At 53.6% G+C, this 19,747-nt stretch overlaps 7 protein-coding genes across 7 annotated transcripts; 5 read left to right on the forward strand and 2 right to left on the reverse strand.

Moving 5' to 3' along the window:
• Window positions 1-1,834: 1,834 nt before the first annotated feature.
• On the reverse strand, window positions 1,835-5,163 carry EI97DRAFT_435963 (Pkinase-domain-containing protein). The gene is made up of 4 exons (XM_033798984.1): window positions 4,798-5,163; window positions 4,520-4,745; window positions 3,010-4,468; window positions 1,835-2,963 (listed from the first exon to the last, which is right to left on the reverse strand). The coding sequence occupies exons 2-4, from the start codon at window positions 4,700-4,702 to the stop codon at window positions 2,329-2,331; spliced, it is 2,277 nt and encodes a 758-aa protein (XP_033651079.1). The 5' UTR covers window positions 4,703-4,745; window positions 4,798-5,163; the 3' UTR covers window positions 1,835-2,328.
• A 108-nt stretch (window positions 5,164-5,271) lies between these two features.
• Window positions 5,272-6,975, forward strand: EI97DRAFT_435964 (survival factor 1). Its single transcript, XM_033798985.1, has 4 exons — window positions 5,272-5,573; window positions 5,649-5,864; window positions 5,922-6,346; window positions 6,403-6,975. Exons 1-4 carry the CDS (start codon window positions 5,551-5,553, stop codon window positions 6,873-6,875), a joined length of 1,137 nt encoding a protein of 378 aa, XP_033651080.1. The 5' UTR covers window positions 5,272-5,550; the 3' UTR covers window positions 6,876-6,975.
• Window positions 6,976-7,315: 340 nt separating this feature from the next.
• Window positions 7,316-8,553, forward strand: EI97DRAFT_435966 (histone-fold-containing protein). The gene is made up of 6 exons (XM_033798986.1): window positions 7,316-7,546; window positions 7,599-7,646; window positions 7,708-7,795; window positions 7,851-7,878; window positions 7,934-7,989; window positions 8,040-8,553. Exons 1-6 carry the CDS (start codon window positions 7,374-7,376, stop codon window positions 8,079-8,081), a joined length of 435 nt encoding a protein of 144 aa, XP_033651081.1. The 5' UTR covers window positions 7,316-7,373; the 3' UTR covers window positions 8,082-8,553.
• Window positions 8,554-8,945: 392 nt separating this feature from the next.
• EI97DRAFT_444840 (DNA mismatch repair protein mutL) lies at window positions 8,946-11,301 on the forward strand (the record flags this gene model as incomplete). The annotated part of the gene is made up of 3 exons (XM_033799925.1): window positions 8,946-9,221; window positions 9,269-9,535; window positions 9,586-11,301. 3 exons carry the CDS (start codon window positions 8,946-8,948, stop codon window positions 11,299-11,301), a joined length of 2,259 nt encoding a protein of 752 aa, XP_033651082.1.
• A 1,245-nt stretch (window positions 11,302-12,546) lies between these two features.
• On the forward strand, window positions 12,547-16,542 carry EI97DRAFT_435968 (uncharacterized protein). The gene is made up of 3 exons (XM_033798987.1): window positions 12,547-12,916; window positions 13,012-13,561; window positions 13,652-16,542. Exons 1-3 carry the CDS (start codon window positions 12,903-12,905, stop codon window positions 16,385-16,387), a joined length of 3,300 nt encoding a protein of 1,099 aa, XP_033651083.1. The 5' UTR covers window positions 12,547-12,902; the 3' UTR covers window positions 16,388-16,542.
• A 143-nt stretch (window positions 16,543-16,685) lies between these two features.
• On the forward strand, window positions 16,686-18,099 carry EI97DRAFT_469515 (SGNH hydrolase). The gene is made up of 4 exons (XM_033801713.1): window positions 16,686-17,002; window positions 17,105-17,114; window positions 17,212-17,785; window positions 17,852-18,099. Exons 1-4 carry the CDS (start codon window positions 16,852-16,854, stop codon window positions 17,939-17,941), a joined length of 825 nt encoding a protein of 274 aa, XP_033651084.1. The 5' UTR covers window positions 16,686-16,851; the 3' UTR covers window positions 17,942-18,099.
• EI97DRAFT_435970 (type 2A phosphatase-associated protein 42) lies at window positions 18,020-19,569 on the reverse strand. Its single transcript, XM_033798988.1, has one exon. It carries the CDS (start codon window positions 19,255-19,257, stop codon window positions 18,139-18,141), a length of 1,119 nt encoding a protein of 372 aa, XP_033651085.1. The 5' UTR covers window positions 19,258-19,569; the 3' UTR covers window positions 18,020-18,138.
• Between the last annotated feature and the right edge of the window lie 178 nt (window positions 19,570-19,747).

Raw genomic sequence — 19,747 nt, forward strand, 5'->3', positions numbered from 1 at the left:
GACGAGGCGTTGAGGAGGTGCGAGACGACGCATTATTCAATGGTTATTCGCAGTTGAGGAGAGATGACGGCTGCTAGTAGGACTGCGTGTCGATGTGCTTTCATCAATTTAAGAGTTGCCGCTGAAAGACGGCAGTGGGGGAGGCGTAGGGGGCGTAGGAGGCGTAGTCGTTGCAAGTCGGTGGTGAACCCGCCAACCCTCTCGTCTAAGTAGTGTGTGAAAATGACGTTGATCTGCCAGAGACAACCACTGCCACTCGCAACAAGAAGAGAAACCAAGCCCTCAACTGGTTATTAGGTAGGTAGAATAGGTATCTGTGGGAAGCGTTTCTCGCACGCGGGTCCAAACAAAAAATTGAGAAAGAAAGGAGACGAGAGGAAAAAGCTTGTCAGCTGAAAAAGTTCAACAAACCAGCGGAAGCCCGTGCCCCTAAGTATCAAAGGCCAAGCGCACGCAACCCTGGAAGGAGAGAGGGTCCACAGTCGATCCAGCCAACACGATCCCAGGCAAGTTCTGGCAGGAATTCGCGATGGCGTTGGGGATCGCCGAGAGGCAGAGTCACAAACCACGCCGTGTGGAAACACGAACGGCTTATCTTGCATGCTGACGAACGCCAATCAGCGGTGGGAATGCTGGTGGTGCGGCGTAACGGCGAAAGATTCCTCTCAGAGTCTCCCCGCTGGATTCCGATGCGGACATGGACATCGTGGGTTTGTGGGACGTCGTCAATCATGTCCCGGTGATGCGCATGACCTTGTGACACCTTGGAGAGAGCCAGTCAGGAAGAGGAGAGGTTTGTGACTTGTCTATGTGCGGCGCCGGAATCGTGCTAGGAGTGATAACTACTTCTACTATGATTGCTGTTATGACTATCCTACTATACATATCCTCACAGCTGGCATAACCAGGTCTTCACAACTGGATAATATGGTTCACAAGAATCTCAGTTTCCTTCACCGTCTTTAACCCCGCCTTTCGTTCACAACTCCCAACTTCCCCCCAGCCTCAGAACCCACACCTGAAACAACCCCAACCCACAGATCCGAAACACACGCACGCACCCTGTCGTTTCGTCTCAGCTTGTTGATCACGCAAGCGGGAGACATTTTCCCCACATTCATACCAGTCAAGACGGTAGTTTGTGGCAGAAGCTTCCCATTGACACTCTTGGACCGTTCATGCCATGCCATGCCATGCCATGCCATGCGTTCGTGAATGGTGTGAACGCATAGTCAAGAACCACATTAATGCGCGATATCCCATATCGTCTATGCCCTCACATCTCCCCGCTCCGCTCACACCACTCATATCTACCATTTCGCTTTCTCTGAGCCAAACCTTCCCATAGTCCTACCGGCAAAATACCCCATCCCGTATCGCCTGCCAACGCCATGATCCATCGCGGCATCGCCTGCCATCGCTTCCTCACACCCCGGTCTAAAGCTACCGCCTCCGCCTCCTTCGTTTCGGATGCGGAGCTTTTTGTTTGACGCCCCATCCCAGCCCCATGTGCGTATTTCCCGGATGGGGAAATGCTAGGCGAGGATTGCTCATGGTGTGTGTGACCTGGTTGCGAGATCGGGAGGGAGAACGGTTGTGTGATCATTGATGTGATGGGGCCACGTGAGTGCCTTGAGTTGATGTATTTCGCTATTTCATCGACTTTGTATTGTCCTCTGTGTGGACCAAGGTAGATCACTTTTTTTTTGGAGGACGGTATATAGCACGCTGACACCTATAGCTGATTTCAAAAGCCCAACACACCGCTACATCCACGAGGAAGACGGATATCTGACCCCATGAAAACCACTCACACATCACTCACCCTCAACATTGGCCAAAATCAATCTCTTCTTGATTCTGCATAATGTCGGCATAAATGCAGATCTATCCCTTTCCATTCCCATTTCTGAATCGCAATCTCAAAGAAAAGTCCATATGATCTTTTCTATATTACTTTTCGCTATTTACTTCCTACGCGCTCAATATATACATTCCCACAAAGGGAGTGATATCCAGTCCACCATATACGTCATAAACGTACAAGAAAAACGAAAACCCGAACCAATGCATCGATGGACCGAGTGAAGAGAATATCCAATAAGAAAAACCTAGAAGGACGAAAACCCAACCGTCTATCACACATCTCCAATGCGAAATCGCTTGCGACGACCAAAATACTTGACCCTTTTCCAACGCCGACATCCTCCTTACGAACATCCATGTACATGTCTCAATTTATCCGCTCGCCACTTCTGCTTACAGTTCGGACCATATATGCGTTGTTGAGGAGTAGAACGGTAATGAAGATCACTGCTATACACTCATTCACTTTTGCTGCTTGCTGGGTGGTGCAGACGACGTCGATGACGGACCCTCGAGCGTGTGCTCGTGGTCGCTTGCGCGGATAATCCTGCCTGCAGCCTCCTGCGAGCACACTTGGCTGTTGAGAACCCACTTATCGTTCAAGATCTCGTCCAGGGTCGCACGCTTTTTGGGATCAATCTCCAGCATTCGCCCGATGATATGCCTCGTCTCCCTCGGCAGCAAACGCAGGAGCCTCCAAGGGCCTTTGATCACCGTTGGCGGTTGCTTCTCCTTCTCCTTCTCGGGGCCCGGTTCGGTCGAGATGGACTCGGCTCCGTCCTTGTCCTGGTGAGTGGATTCAGGCGCGCGAGCTGATGGCAGGCGAGATGTCGGCTCTGAGCGTGCACCTCGGTGTGGATCAACTGAAGAATCGGGATTCGAGTCGTGATGGTGGTGACTTAGTCGGGGACCATCATTCGGCGGAGACACGAATAGTTTGTAGGAGTTGTCAGACAGCCGGGGCTGTTTCCAGGGAAATCGACGCAGTGTCATGCAACAGAAGATGATGGCGAGCGACCAAATATCTACCGGTTGAGGATCATATGACTTCGCATCATACACCTCGGGCGCCAAATAAGGATCTGAACCAACGATACCTGGGCCTGTTAGAACGTCATATAACGATTGATAAGATCCGCTTACCAGTAGCCGGAACAATGTCGTTTTCGAAAGGATATCGAAAGACAATGGCGCTACCAAAATCAATGATCTTCATGATTCCGTGTTCATTGACCACAACATTGTCCAGCTTCAAATCCCTATGGGCAAGACCCATCTGATGCAAGTAAGTCACCCCATTCAAGATTTGGAGTGTGCAGCAGCTGATCTCTTGACGGCTCATCTTTCCCGTCATGACAATGGCAAACAGATCATACGGTGCGTACTCCATAACAACATAGTAATTCCCCTTCTCGTTGACCAGGTCCATGGTCTCGATGATATTGCCATGATGCAATGTGGATCCTATGCAGAATTCTGCCGTGACCTTCTTCTTGTAGTCTTTCTCCTTCTCGTACGAGTGTCTCGGCCTGAACTGCTTGACCGCAAACGTGACCCCGTCGCTACTGCGTTTCATCAAGCGCACGGAGCCACCGGCGCCTGCGCCAAGGACTTTTCCGAATTTCCCATATTTGCTTTGCAGGCCATGATCATCGGCGAAGGGAACACTAACAGATTCGTGACTGGCAGTGGTTGGCGGAGTTGCGTATCCCGTGGGTTTACTTTTCGCCGCCCTCTCCGTCTTGAGAGAGGGCGTTGGTGACTGAGCCCTCTTTTCTTTATGTTTCCCCAGTTTGAAAAAGCGCTTTAGCTCGGACATAGAGCCATGGTGATGTTGTTTACCTAGTATCGAGCGAGAATCGGCCTCGTCTACATGGATATGGTGCTTATTCCCATGCCAACTCGATTCCATGCTCCCTCTCGGCTTAGGCAAGGTGTTTGCTGACATGGTCGGTGAATCCTCCCTGCGTTTCCTTCGTCCTCCGAATGGCCCAAATACAAAGCGAGAGTCCAGCGAACCTGGAAGCGGATTGGTCGGTTGCGGAGGTCGTTTAGAGCGAGCGTATGGGTCATCTCTGTCACCTGCTGGGTTGAGAGGCCGGCCATGCGTCGGCGTGAACGTTCCAGGGGTGCGGTTACCTGGGGTCCGAATGCCAGTAGATGCGGATGGGCTCGAGTCTCGTGACGGAGGGAGCGAGTCCCCTGCTGGGCCGACCGAGAAGATGGGGGGATGCTTTGGATGGGCACCAATGACCCCTGGAACATCGGAACCGGAGGTGGGCGGCGGAGTGGAGCGTGGAGAGCGTCGAGGAGAGCGCGACCGCCGAACCGGCTCAGCTTCGCGATTGTGCTGGACGGGTTCCATTGAAGTGGGTGGCGGTACATGCGGTGGGGAAATCTGTGGAGTCATCATAGCAGGATCACTCGAAGGTTTGGGGCCGCCAATAGCGCTGCTAGTTTTTCCATCTTGCGAGGCGGTTCCTGCTGGGGTCAACGGCGGGGAGTGCAATGCGGATGAGGGTGGAGATGGGCGATGAACAGCTGGAGATCGGAGCACAGAATGTCCGGAAGACGTGCGTGAGGCTGGAGGAGGTGAAGGGGCCTGTTTAGCGTGTTAGAGTAGATTTGGGCCTATGTGCGGGATTTTGCATACTCTTGAAGGCGGAAGCGATACTGGTTCAAAGGAGAAATTCTCCATGCGCCGGACCTGGCAACGACTATTCTGTAGGGCATTGGACAGAGATCTCAACTCCTCCTTCGTGGCAGGCTCTATCTCCTCGTTCACATCGCTGAAGCGCACGCTCTGCGCTGGGACTTCTCGAGAGGTATTTTCCATCGCTTAAGCCAGGAAAAAGTACAAAGGATCTTCGTAGACCAGACTGGCTCTTAGCGACAGGAATATGGAGATGCATACGAACTTTGGTGACTTACTAAGTGTGTATTGACTACACATGCGCAGCTTCGGCTGCCCAGAATGGGGTCGCCGGTACCAACGATAAGATGCTCCAAAGCGAACAGGCAAGACCAAAAGCAATTCCAACGACAGAAAAGAGGCGCGAGCAAAAGAGTGTATGCCAATTGTGGTGCTGTGAGAAAACGGTGTGAGGACCTTGATAGACCCCGCGGTGGAGTAATCAGTCCCTCAGCGTGGGCCAAATGGGGACCGGACACTCCAGGATCGACGATTGCTGTTGCTGGCCGTCTTCTGTGTGAACAAATGAGGCAAAAACAGCTTCAAGATTGCACAAATGGGTACAGTGGCGGTGGATAGCTTGTGTGACTGCTTGTAGCGGGGACTTGATGGAGGTAGATTTTGGAGCTCGTAATCAGGCGCACGGTCCAGCCCACCTGGGCACCGGAAAGACGTCACGCCGCCGTCTCTCCGAGGCTTGCCATAGATTCTCTCTCCCCTGGACACGACTCCCCCTGCACATCACCCACGCTATATCACCGTACAACATTGTTGGTTTCCAGATACCTATTGGGATATCATAGGTGCGCTCAGGGAGCTGCACAGTATCTGTTTCCACGCTTTGTCACGCTTCACCGGCTGTACCCCCTCAGCCCGCCCTCCAAATTTTGCGTTGTCTTTTCGCGGAGACTTCTTGCACCCTTGGCTCTGCCCCAACTTACCCCTCGTCTCTTGGATACGCAGTACTGCCACGCGGATTCTGTAGAATCATCATGTTTAACTATTTCAAGCAACAGTGAGTCTCTTGCACTACCCCCTGGGCGCCTCTCCCGATCTAAATCACATACGACTGTGACTTACCAACCTCCAGGTTAGCAAACGTGGCCGGGACTCAGGAGCCCGAGTATGGTCCAACAGCCATTCAACCCGTTGGCCAGCGAGAGGGCGAGCCTGCTTACACGGAACTTACCAAGGATCATCTGAAGTGGATGACCATCAATCAAACGTGTGTTGAAACGCAGACGTTCTACTTCTTCACCGAGTCGGGCCATATCGGATTTGTACAAGCTCTCTACAGTAATGTCGTGTAAGGACACGTGCCCAAACGTCTCCCTCGCTTACAAGTATTAACCCCTTGTGCTAGGGGCTTGAGGATCACGTGCCAGTTTAACTGCAAGATATTCTATCCCAATCAGGAGAAAGAGCCCCTCTGGTCTTCTGATCCGCTCTCGAATCACGGCTTCGACCAGGAACAGTATTCATTCTTTGCCGATAACCTCTCGGTCGAGCTGTCCGAGGACGGCAACTCGTACACGATCAAATCGGTCACGAACGAAAATAGCATCGTCGATCTCAAGTTCGTAAGAACGGCTCCTGGTTTTATGGGCGGGGAGAACGGCACAAGCAATTACGGGACAGATCCTAAGAACCCGTGGGGATCCATGCGTCATGCTTTCTGGCCCAGGTGCGATGTCGAAGGCAGGATAATCACCAAGGAAGGAGAGATCAACTGCAAAGGGCGCGGCTTTTTCAGTTTTGCCTTGCAGGGCATGAAGCCACATCACGCAGGTATGTTAACTTGTCCGTTGCGTTGCCCGGAATGTCTGCTCACAGCGCCTCTAAAGCTTCTCGTTGGAATTTCGTCAACTTCCATTCCCCCAGCTATTCTGCTGTGATTATGGAATTCACCACTCCGCCGTCCTATGGTTCCACTGTTGTGCGGGTTGGAGGCATTGTTGCACACGATAAACTGCTCATGGCGGGAACTGCTGGTCTTGAAGTCAAGCATACCGAGAGCGGGCAGGATTCCGATAACGATTGGCCACAGCCTAGTGCTGTTGCATGCCACTGGAATGGCAAGACCGAAGATGGAAAAGACGTCTCGGCGAGCCTTGTTGGTTCGATTGGCGACCGTCTTGATCGCGTCGACGTGATGGCCGAGGTGCCCGGGTTCGTGAAGACGATTGTCGCTAGCGCTGTTGGTACCAAGCCGTACATATATCAGTTCGCTCCCAAGATGACGCTTGAGGTCAAGATTGGTGATGAGGTCAAGAAAGAGGAGGGTTCGCTATTCATGGAAGCCACATTCATCTCATGAGCAAACAGTTGCATTTACTACGGACTATAGTCATTCACGTCGCAGGACCGGCGCCTGAGAAATACCCTACTTAATCAATACCAACTACTTTTGCCCATTGCGTCGCTGTGAAATCTACTTTGACCGGTGAGCGCAGTACACAGCTGCCACCGCAACTTTGTCCAATATAGTTCTGTCGGTGAGCTTGAGAAAGCAGCAGAATCGTTAACTATAGTAAGCCCAGCCCGCTCTCTCGGCCGTCTGACTGCGATTCTCGTTTGCAGCACTCGTTTTCTCTTCACATCTTATACTTCCCTTTGATTCGCTATTGCTGTCGGGTCGCCGTTGCGCCACACTTGTACACATGTGATTCCGCGCCCCCGCGTTTCGTGTTTCGTCGAAGACCTGTGGCGGTGCGTCCCCGCGCTAAATATGGTAGACTGATAGTTGACAATCGCCATCGGGTATCTTGTTCTTGTTCCACTTCATCGACTCTACAACGTCGCCACATTCATCAACATGTCCAACGAGCGCGCCCAGCCCTTTGCGGGCGTGAGGCGATCCGTTGCGGCATCGAGCAACACAGCGTCTCCCCAGGCTTCAAGAGCTAACATGCTGGGCTTGGGACTTGGCCGCGGGAAGGGATCGCTGGGGCTCGGGCTTGGGAAAGGCAAAACAATGAAAAGGCACAAGTGAGTCAATTGCTGTGGGCGCTTGAAAGCGGAATACTGATTACGACTGCAGGAAAATCCCTCGCGATACCATTCAGGGCATCACTAAGGGCGATATCCGGTACGGTGGTCTTCGGCTTCCATTTATTACTGGCGTATTCGAAGCTGACTCTTTCGCGTAGACGGCTGGCGCGACGTGGAGGTGTGAAAAGAATGAGTGCTACGATCTATGATGACATTCGCGCTGCGCTCAGGCAAAGATTGGAGATGGTAAGGCCTCTGCGACCTATTGTTCACGAGAGATCATGCTGACATGTTTTGGTAGATCTTGAAGGACGCTGTAGCCGTAGCCGGTAAGCTGCTCTTGCGAATTGGCTTGGTTGGATCACGCTGACAAAATACGAACAGAGCACTGCGGTCACTCCACTGTCCTGGTGAAACATGTGATATATGCGCTCAACAAGGTACGTCCTATAACTTATTTGTCTAGCTTTGCGGTGCTAACACATAACAGCTGGGGAAACCTATATACGGTTTCGACCCAAGATTCCTTTGATACCTTGTTCGAACTCTATGTGGGGTCTCGATAGTGCAGTCCGGTTTCAAACATTAGCGAGGCGTTCTCGGGTGTACCAGTGTCAGGCGGATCCTCTCCTTAGTTCTTCAGTCAACATCTACCTGCCGGCGAATTCGGTTGCATAGGCGTTACGGTTGGCTACTCGATGCGGCATGGTTTCCTTCGAGGCGGTTCAAAACAATGTCGGGGTTTCTTTTGCCTTGGATCATGGTGGATTATGTGAGGCTAGAGAAAAATCATGTATTTTCCTTCACCTCAAGATAAGATGCGAGGTATTATCACAGTATATGGCTTGCACTCATATCGTCCCCTTGTACGGATCGGTCTGGATGTTCCTGACGAATGTTACTGCTGATGCTGGATCGCTCAGGCTGCTAGGGTGTAGTTCCTCTCTTTGCAAGTGGACTTCAGACTTCACCTTGCAAGTGAGGCCTCGGTCGCCGTCGATAGGGTATAAGGATATATCTCAATGTCACTCCCAAAGGGGCATCAGATGGACGTGTTGTGAATAAACAAGCACTGGTTGCGGGGTTACTGACTTCGAAAGGTTATCACGATGCGTTCGAAGATTAGGCTCGATGTCGGGAGAGAAGTTGAAAGGAGACCGCCATGTTACAACCAAACACTCTTGACCTATTTCAGAGCAGGTAACGGAACCTCAAGGCAGGTATGAATACCATCTTAAAACCTAGTATATTGTTGGCCTTGAAAGGTCCAACCATATCACGTGATAGCGTGTTGTCCGCTAAACCATTCTGGGATGGGTTACGTGCCCGCCTGCCTTCATCAATCGATCAACACCACTCAGCTTCTAATCACTTTTCGCTTCAATTGTATAGTATAATGACGGAGGCAATGGAAGTCGACGCACCGCCTCCGCATGGCACGAAAAGAAAAGCGGAGGATCCACTCCCACTGCCGGCTCCGCGTAGAATCAAAGCGCTCGCTCAAGACGTCGTGAACAAGATCGCTGCAGGGGAAATCATCGTAGCCCCAGTCCACGCTCTCAAAGAGCTTATCGAGAACGCTGTCGATGCTGGAGCGACTCAACTCGACGTGGTAGCCAAAGAGGGCGGCCTTAAGCTTCTCCAGATCACTGATAATGGCCACGGGATCGATGTCCGTCTTGCCACCCCGTTTGCTTTTCCAACTGACAGTTCTGCCAGAAAGAAGACTTGCCGATTTTATGTGAGCGGTTTACAACGTCCAAGTTAAAAGCCTTTGAGGATCTCAGTTCGATTGCGACGTACGGTTTCCGTGGCGAAGCGTTGGCTAGTATTAGCCATATCGCTCATTTGACCGTTACCACTAGGACGAAGGAGTCCAGTTGTGCATGGAGAGCACACTATGCCGATGGGAAACTTACTAGTCCGAAACCCGGACAGAGTGCTGAGCCTAAGCCTATAGCTGGACGGCCAGGCACGCAAATCACTGTCCGTGGAACGCAGAGTACCTCGTTGCCTTCCGAGCTGATGGTTACCAGGTCGAAGATCTCTTCTACAACGTGCCTTCAAGAAGAAAAGCATTTCGTTCTGCTAGTGAAGAGTACGCCAAAATCTTGGAAATGGTTGGACGCTACGCAGTCCACTGCTTTGGTGTCGCCTTCTCCTGCAAGAAACATGGCGATTCTTCCAGCGGACTTTCGGTCCCCGCCAGTGCCGGGATGCTGGATCGCATCCGCCAGATACATGGCAGCGCTGTCGCCAATGAACTCGTCAGCTTCAAGACTGGCAACGACCGATGGGGCTTCAAGTGCGAGGCGTGGATTAGCAGTGCAAACTACAGCGCCAAACGTACCACTTTGCTGCTTTTCATCAACCACCGTGCAGTCGAATCTGCAGCGATCAAGAAAAGCATCGAACAGACGTACGCAACGTTTCTTCCAAAAGGTGGTCACCCGTTCGTCTATCTGAGTCTAGAGATCGAACCACACAGAGTGGACGTCAACGTCCATCCGACGAAGCGCGAAGTGCACTTTCTCAACGAAGATGAGATAGTCGAAATCATCTGCGAAGAGATCCGCAACAGCCTAGGCAAAGTCGACACAAGCCGTTCCTTCATGACGCAGTCCCTTCTCTCTACCAACCCAAAAGTCCCGTTTGCCACGCCAATGAAGCAGATTATTCCCACCGTTCCTGCCACCGACGACACTCCGGACGGCAGCATTCCTCGACCGTCGCAGAAACCAGCGCCTACCAAGAAGCCCTACGTAAACAACCTTGTTCGTACCGATGCCTCCGCCCGCAAGATCACTTCGATGCTGCAATCCCGGCCCTCGATCGGCGAAGGCAAAACCACCACGGACGAACCAGACAAGGAATACGAATACACGTACGTCGAGCGCGAACCCACGACCTGCCGCCTCACCAGCATCAGAGAGCTGCGCGCCGAGGTCCGCGACGCCATGCACCACGAACTCACCGACATCATCTCGACGCACACCTTCGTGGGCATCGTCGACGAGCAGAAGCGCATAGCGGCGATCCAGGGCGGGGTGAAGCTCTTCCTCGTCGATTACGGGATGCTCTTCAACGAGTACTTTTACCAGCTTGGCCTGACCGACTTTGCGAATTTTGGCGAAATCCGATTGCATCCGCCGCTTGATCTGGAGGAACTGTTGCGGATAGGCGCCGAGCAGGAGAAGCGGAATGCGGGGGACGCTGCCGACGAGGTCGATTGGGCTGAGGTTGTCGCGACGGTGAAGGAGCAGTTGGTGGATCGGCGGGCGTTGCTCGAGGAGTACTTCTCCATGGAGATTACGGAAGAGGGGGAGCTGTGCTGCTTACCGCTGCTGGTTAAAGGGTATACGCCTTCGCTGGCGAAGCTGCCGCAGTTTCTGCTGAGGTTGGGTCCGCATGTGAATTGGGTGGAGGAGAAGGAATGTTTTCACTCGTTTCTGAGGGAGTTGGCGGCTTTCTATACGCCGGAGTGTCTGCCTTTGGCGCCGCCAAGTACAAGTCAGAATACAGACCAGAATCAGATTCAGGGCGGTGAGGGGTCTGGCAAGGGTAAAGGGAAAGAAAAGGCTGTCGAAGAGGATGCGGAGATTGCGGTGAGAAGGGAGAGAGTTAAGCACGCGGTGGAGTTTGTGCTGTTCCCGGCTTGCAAGGCGAGGCTGGTGGGGACGAGGGGGTTGTTGAAGGGGGTGGTGGAGGTGGCGAATCTGAAGGGGTTGTATAGGGTGTTTGAGAGGTGTTGAGGGGGAGGGAATCGAGGAATTCTCGCCCGTGCGAGCAGAATACGACCTCAGGTCCACGACTTGCTCGGGATTACACATCACAACAAGCCCTTCTGCTATCCCGAAGATGTACAACGTACAACAGCCGTCGTCTCCTCGGAGAAGAACTAGAGTTCCGGCCCTGGGAAAAAAGGAAGCCGATATGATATATGAACTCAGGGGTGAAGGGATGCGGAGAGCCAACAAGTACCCTGCTCGAGCTGTACCACCATGCTCAAATGTCTGCGAGATGCATGCGGACGGCCGCACTGCCGGTACTTGATCAACAACGGTCTTGGGGTTACCGTGAGGGTCTGGGGTCGGATGCAGATACGGTGTGTGGCTCCCACGGACTGGATATCTGGGTAGGCGTATGGTATGGGTGTTGAGAGAGAAATGCTAATAAAGTCGAAGACCTAGCTAGCAGGTCAAAAATACTTCTTGCTACTACGGAGGTCGCAGAGGGCCTGGATCTGGGCAGAGATAAGAGTTATTACTATGCGTGTGGAGGTAAGCCTGGAGAGGACTGCTCGGTTGCGGCACAGGCACTGAAAGGTAAGGTACAATACCAGGGGCATAGGGACCAAAGAATCGTACGTTGGAGGAGGAATGCGGGCAAGGCTCGTGGAGAGTAACAAGTTGGTATTCTGTACGGAGTACTGCTCGGTACAATGGAGCCGGATTTCGATTTGGTCGCTGCTGGGAGGGGATTGGTTGAGCGATTCGATGCTTCCATTCAGTCAAACCCGGAAGGGAAGTCTTTCGGATGTAGCTGGGGGGTTTGTGATGGGGCAAAAGGTGCTGCATGATTGGAATTGGAGTGGAGTTGCATTATTGGAAACCCCAGCCCTGTAGTGCTGACTGATGCCATTGTCCTCAGTGAAAAGACCCGATCCAGCCCATCAGATGAACTTGAGGAACTAATTGATTGATAGTTGCTCGTGGATGATCGTATCTGACGCCATGAAGCTATCGAAAAGATTTCGCTTGGACAAATATGTTTGAGGCAGAGCAACAATCGCCAGTAGTATGATAGAGAAGCCCAACAGAGAACACCCACGTGGGGTGAATAAGAGAGGGCGATAGGGTCACACCAAAGAGCGCCTCCCTTCGCCGGCGGCGGGGCTGGAACACGACTCTTTGCGTACCCTTGCAAGCACCCATGCCAAGCCTCACGCGAACGCCTCCTCGTAACGGCCAGAGGGTGAATTGGGGCGTCGCAAGCAGAAAACATTGTCGGTTCGTCTGGCCCCAAGGTGATGACTTTGAGGACGCTGCAGGGCCGTCTCGTCAGAGAAAAGCCGCAGTTTTTCTTTTGACACAATCATTCGCCATAGTCGCCCAATCAACTTGCTAGCAAAGATCGAGAATGCCGCCGTCATTCCACATCTAACTATCCATAGCCATCTGCACTCATACGTCGCGACCCCACGCATTCTTCTCTGTAGCCGACTTCCACTTGTTGATCTGCTTCTACCTTTCGTCTTCTCTTCCACAGCGCCCGTGGAGAGAGTTACACTACTCTCCAATGCGCCGGACCAGATTATAGACCTCCAATTGATTCACAGCGACATCCATTCGACATGGCCGCAACTGGGTGAGCTTCCACCTCTGCAAGCCTCCATATTGTGCTCCTCCTTGCCTTTCCCTTCCTCATCAACACAAAGGTTGCCGGCTTACCCTCTCCTCCAGGTCCATGCACGAAACAGTTCGAGCGCTCAACACCGCCTTCGCCGCGCCCACAGTACCCTGCCCTCTTCCCGATGAGCTGCTCCAAACCATCGATGCCTTTCTCGAGCGCTACCGCAACATAGAGGAGCATGACTCCCAGCGCTTCCACAAAGACTTCGTCTCCATCTATAAGCGCCATGTTGCGACCAGCCCCGACAAGCATTGCGCCTTTCTCACAGCTTTGCGCCGCGTCTGGCCAGCACTCGCCGGCGACTCGCGCTTCTTGGACTGGTATGACATGATGATACGGCCCGTCATCTGTGAGCTTGGCCACAAGCGAAGCGATATCGAGGAGGCTCGGGGTTTCCTGCTCGATATACTGGTGTTTGATGCAGATGAAGACAAGAGTGGGGAGAGGGCGAAGCTGTCGAGGAAGTGCTCCGACAAGCTGCTGTCCGAGTGGCTTGCCAGGACGAGGATTCCGAATGTGCAGGCGAACACGGCGGATAATGAGTTCGCGACGCACGAGGTGGAGAATGTGTTGGTAGCTTTTGGGCGTCGAAAACCAAAGGTAGGTTCACCGGGTCATATCAGGAATTGGAGTAGCATTCGCATCCCTATCTCCCGAGAACGCGCACGGTAAGGCTGACTGTCGCTACAGGAATATATCCTCGCTCTCGATAGCCTCTTGGTAAGGAAGGAGACCAGGATACAGGCCCTGAATCTTCTAAGTGGCTTCGTCCGCCTGCAGCCACCGCACCTATATCTCGTCCTGGAGACCCCGCTGATCGAGCATCTGGAGAAGTGCTTGCTATTCGACACATCTTCCACGGCTATTGACCTTGCCTTGCTCAACCTGATCATGCTTCTGCCGCACATCGCTCCCTCCCTGACTTCGGACTTCCATCTCGCCAAACTTTTCCTTATTTACAGTAGGGTCCTGTGCTGGGATAAAATCACTGCTACCTCGAACCCTCGCAGCCTCGATCAACAATCCGAGGGACTCCAGGACCAAGGCTCTCAGGAAGAAATGAATGCCGACCAGGATTGGGAACAGCTTCCCCAGTCGACAGCCTATCCGGATGGCGCTCCTCCGACAATCCTCCACTATTTCACTTTTCTCTATGGTCTATTCCCTCTCAACTTTATGAGCTTCCTAAGGAAATCACGAAAGTACCTCAAGTCCCAGAATTTCCCCGGCGCCCAGGATCTCGACCTGGACCAGGATTTGATTCAGAGCAGAAGTGAGCCCTATCGGAGAGTACATGTCTTGCATCCCAACCTGTTCACGACCACCATCGAGGATGAATTGGCCGAGAACAGATGGGCCAAGGCCGACCCTGCGGATATTGTCACGGAGTGCATGGATCTCTGCATGGCTGTCTCGACGTCCTTGTGCGATCCAGGTCCGCCGCCTACCTCCCAACTCCCGCCTCTGCCCGTCCCTCCTGTGCCAGAAACAGAGAATCCCACCACACCGAAAGAAGATACGGGAGACGATAACAATGACGGCGCCGTCAGTTGGCGGAATACGCAGTCAACCATGTTCTCTCCTTCGGCCACCGGGGCCCCAGGTGATGGTCCACCTCCGCCCACATCGCCAAAGTCCCCCGGCTCTGCATCTGAATTGGTCAAACCTCTTGATGTCATGGACTCGCCGATCTTGCCTCCTGCCAAAGTGGAGAACAAGCCAGGCCTGTTCGGCGACTCGTTGATGAACAACCCTTTGCAACTCAATGCGCCGGCACATCGGATTGGAGACTTTGCGCAAACCGTTTCAACTGCAACGGCTGATCAAATGGAATCTTACTTCAGGGAACAGAGTATGGCCGCATTGCAAAGGGAGGTCATGTTGCTCCGCAACGACTTGAACTTTGAACGGTATCTGAAGCAACAGCACCTGGCACATATCGGGCAGCTGCAGAGGAAACACATCAAAGAGGCGACGGATGCTGCAGAGACGCAAAACCTGATCAATGCAAACCGTACGCTGAAGGCCAGGCTCGCCAAGGCCAATGAGCTTTACGCACAATTGAAGAAAGAGACTCTTACCAGCCGCAGCCAATCCAAGAAGTGGGAGGTCGAGCTGAGCTCCAAGGTCAAGGCTCTCAGAGAGGACCAGAAGGTGTGGCAAAGCAGCGAAGATGAGCTGCGTTACGAATTGAAGAAGACCCAACAGGATTGCGAACACCTCAAGCGAATGGTCGAGAAGGCGGAGGCCGAGCAGCTCAGAGCTGAGCAGCGGAGCCGTGCTCTGGAATTCGAGCTTCAAGATTACGGCAACCTTCGACGCGAGCTGGAGGCCATGCAGGAGAGGACCATATCATTCCAGGATCAGGGCCAGGAAATGGATGAACTGATTCACGAACGAGATCAACTTCGGCTGGATCTCGAAGCGGCGAACATGAGGCTGAATAGCAGGGACCGGGAGCGTGAACGAGCCATTCGGACCTATGGAAACCGCATCGCGGAACTAGAAAAGCAGTTGGCCAATGCGAGGAAGGAGCCAGTGCAATCGGGACAGCTTCCTTCTTCCGTACAGCAGATGATTGACTCTGCGTTGGCAGCAAGTAACGCCAAACTGCAGTCGCTGAAGAAGATCCATCGTAAGCTGCAGGACGATTTCATAGAACTCCAGATGAAACACCAAGAACTGGAGGCCCAGCTCGAGGCCGACCAGGGCCGGAAATGGCCTCAGGAGGAAAGACATAGCTACACTGTTGGCAGTCCTGAGACCGAGTCGTCGCTCAGCCGAGCCTTCAGTTTCCGCAAACGCAGCGAGTCTCGCAACTCAAGGCAACTCGCACCACTCATTACGGAGGAGGAATACCAGGACTACGATTCCAACTATAGCCAACTCAACTCGCCAGTCTCGGTACAAAGTCCCCCTCACAACGAAGAATCAAGTAGATCCTCGAACCAAACGCAAGCCCGACCCGTCCGCCTCGAAAAACTGCACTCCAAGCCCTCCAAACGCGTCGCCCCCGCCACCATCGGCTTTGGCCAGGACTTCTCCGCTGCCTTTGGCGCCGCCCCAAGCACACATTACCACGCATCCACCCCTGGCGACGGCGTGGCTTCGAGCGGCAGGAGCTCCAAGAGCGTCGACACGAACAGCAGCAAGGGAGACCAAGGCAACAATGGCAGCGGCAAGGCGCCGAAGTCCGAGAGCAGCAGGGTCTATGGGCGCGGTGAGTTTGCATCTTCCAATATGACGTCGCCGTTCCTGGTGTACCCGTTCATGGACCCGGCCCTGACTCCTGGAGTAGGCGGGGCGCAGGCTGCGGCCAAGAAGAAGGAGAAGGAGGAGAGGGAGCAGAGGAAGAAGGAGGAGAAGGAGCAGAAGAAGGATAAGGCGAAGAGTGGAGGGTTTCGGGGGGTGAGAGGTTTCATGTAGGGTTGGTGATGACGGACTCGGACTAGATACCTTAGGTAGCATGGACTTGTCTGTACCGATTTGGAAGCTGGGACTACTCCCAGTCATACAAGGAAAGATATTATTGACCGCCCTCGATCTTGGCCTGAAATGCCGGCTGTCGATTGAAATAAGATCCGCTTGGCCTACACCGTGTGCACAGTTCTATACTTTCTCACTCCTCGCGTACCTAGCTCAGGTGTCTAAAAGCGGTTAGTTAGCCGCATTGCAGGCATCCTGTCTATGTCTGTACGACCTCAGCCTCGTCTATTCCACCTCTCTTCCGCCCGACACTACCGAATCCGTTACAGCAGAGTGCAGTCTACGCCAACCCCACTTACACATCACGAAATTAGGTCCAACAGGTATTGGGAATTCAGCAGTGCATCTTTGCTGCCAGCGTGTGCTCAGCTGTTACTGCCTTGCGAGCTGCATAATCACGAGACATGGCGGACAAGCCGAAGAAAGAAACGGGATTACCTGAGATTGTGCTCCTGGGGGATTCACTCACCGAGTGGAGCTTCTTTGAACACAATCGCGGGTTTGGATGGGTGTTGCAGGAGATGTACAAGGGGAAGGCTAGGGTGGTTAACGAGGGTAAGTAACTGATGCTACTCACGTCTCCCTTATACAATTTTTTTCTCGATGTACGATCAACTACGGTTTTATTCAATTGCATCTGCTAATCTAGTACTATAGGAAAAGCAGGGTGAGTTTCTCCTCTCTCTCCCTCCGCTAATTTGCCCGTTCCCCTCTACCCCAATTGGAATATGATTCCTTTCTCATACTTGAACCCCCTCCCCTAGCTGGACCTCCACCCTCCTCATCCCAAACTTCACCCACCTCCTCACGCGCGCCACATCCGCCACCACCCCGCCCACCCTCCTCATCACCATCTTCCTCGGCGCAAACGACGCGTGCTTCACGCCGACGACGACACGGCTCCGCAGCTCAGCCGAGGACTTCATCGGCACCGAGATCGTGCCCTTACCCCGCTTCGAAGAGACGCTGCGCTTCTTCATCGAGGAGATATTGATTGCGGACCGTTTGGCGGAGTTTGGGACGAAAGTTGTCCTCATGGGCCCGCCGCCGATCAGTATCCCGCGACGCCAGGGGTCGAGGCGCGCGTACGCGACGTATTTGAGTAAGAAGAGGTATGCGGAGGCGGTGGTGGAGGTTGCGAGGAGTTATGCGGAGACGGGGAGGGTGGTGGGCGTGGATGTTTGGAGGGCTATGGTTGGGGAGGTGTTGGGGGAGGAGGAGGGAGGGGTGGATGCGTGTAATGAGGAGAGGTTGCCTGGTTGTGGGTTGGAGGGCGCGAGGGAGTTTGAGGCGGGCGTTGAGGGGTATTTTGTTGATGGGTTGCATTTGGGGACGAAGGTGAGTGTAGTGTGCTTCGAGGGAAGGGGGAGGTGAGGTTTGAGTGATGTGCTGACTTTGGTTCAGGGGTACGAGGTTGTGAGTAGGGAGTGGTTGAAGGTGGTGCTGGAGACGTGGCCGGAGTTGGCGCCAGAAAAGTTGGGGTTGGAGGTGTAGATGGAGAGGGTTTCAACCGGAGCTGGGAAACGATAGAGGAATCTGTTATGCCTTCCTAATGATGGTGCAAGGGTATTGAGGTGGAAGAGTATACATTACTTGATCCTCTACTACACAATATCAATACGGAAGCCCAACCAAGGTCTATGCGAGAATCTCTCAGCGCCAGACTTGACCAAGCATGTACCGATGACAGTCTACCCCCTATTAAGCGTATTCCCACTCCCCTTTGGATTTTCTTCTTTAAACTCGTCCCACGCCCTCGCCTTCATCGTCTCTTCATCCGCCTTCTCCATATCATCCTCATCCACCTCGGGCCTGATACCACTCTGCTCCCCACCCCCTTCAATGATACCACCCCGCCGCCGCTCCTCCTCGAGATACTCGTCAATCGACATGGTCGGCAGATTATGACCCGGTCTAAACACCCCCTTCTGAATCGTCTGTCTCGTGCTCGTAAGCGTAAAAGGACGCAGCGGCCTCCCATCACTGCTAAGAATCGGCCCCGAATACCTCAGCCCAGGCACCGACGCATCCAATCTCTCCGAATACGCATCCCTCGACCGACGCCCAGCACCGCGCCCATCTTCCTCCTCCCCGCCCCTCATCCCCGCCTGCATCTGCTGCGTCGGCTGCGGCGGCGGCGCAAGAGAAATAACCTGCAACTCCTGCGCCAACGACTCCAACCCCTGAAACGTCTGCAGCACCATGAACGCCAGCTCCGCCAACCGCAGCTCCCGCACCGCCTGCTCGTCCCTCTCCTCCTCCGCCACCTTCGGATCCCGCCGCAGATACTCCAGTTTCTGCTTCAATTCCTTTTCCCGGCGGAACTGCGCAATCTTGGCTTCGCGCCGCTTCGCCGGGTCCCGCGTCCCGCCGCCGCCGGCCGTGGTAAACGTATCTCGGTCCTCCTGGTAGGCTTCATACAGTTTGGCGTCGTCACGTGACAGGATATCATACGAATCCAGGAGTTTGAGGAACCGCTCGTAGAAGTCGCGGGCGCGGAGGAGGTGGGATTTCCGCGCGTTGAGGTCGCCGGCGCTGGGCAGCTTTTGCACGAGGTCGGCGAGGTGGTAGGGGATGGTGAGGTAGGGGAGGTCCGAGGTGGAGATGTCTTCTAGGGATTCGTTGGGGCTGAAGAGGGAGAGTTGGGAGGTGAGGGTGAGGCATTCTTCGTAGGTTTTTATGGCGGTGGAGAGGCTTTCCTGGTAGGAGGGGCTGTTGGGGTCCGGGGTTGAAGTGAGGGTGTCGCGGGCTTGGGTTGCTGAGGCGAAGAGGGTGCGGAGGGATTGGGGGGGTTGGGGTTCGTCGGGCATGGTTTTTGCCTTGACTACCTCTTAAGGAAAGCGAATGGTTTTGCCTTGACTAGCTCTTGAAGATAAGGGATGTTGATGGGTTGATGATGCTGGGAAGATGCTGGGAATGTTGATTCTGGGGAGTGTTGATGTAATGGGTGGTTCATTGTAATATGCACGTGAACTGGCCTTTTCCTTCTACGCTGAGTAATCAATCCTGCTACGCTTCATCCCCCACCATCTGCGTGGACGCGTCTTTAGCTTCCGCGAATTCAAAGGCCCAATAAACTACCCTCTCCGAGCTGCTGTTTGCTGCATATTATTGGGATGCGGTGAGGGCAATGATCACGGATATGCAGGGTTCCGGAGCAGGTTCGTTTGCGGTCGATGTGCGGTGCGGTGTGGGTTCCGCTCTGACCGCTTGCCATAGCCGTACCCTAGTTAAGACAATGTCTTTGCTGGGCAAACCGAAGATTTATCACTGACCTCTAGGAAGGGAGAAAAGAATTTC

The sequence above is a fragment of the Westerdykella ornata genome (genome assembly GCF_010094085.1).
Source record: "Westerdykella ornata strain CBS 379.55 unplaced genomic scaffold EI97scaffold_26, whole genome shotgun sequence".
Taxonomy (NCBI): domain Eukaryota; kingdom Fungi; phylum Ascomycota; class Dothideomycetes; order Pleosporales; family Sporormiaceae; genus Westerdykella; species Westerdykella ornata.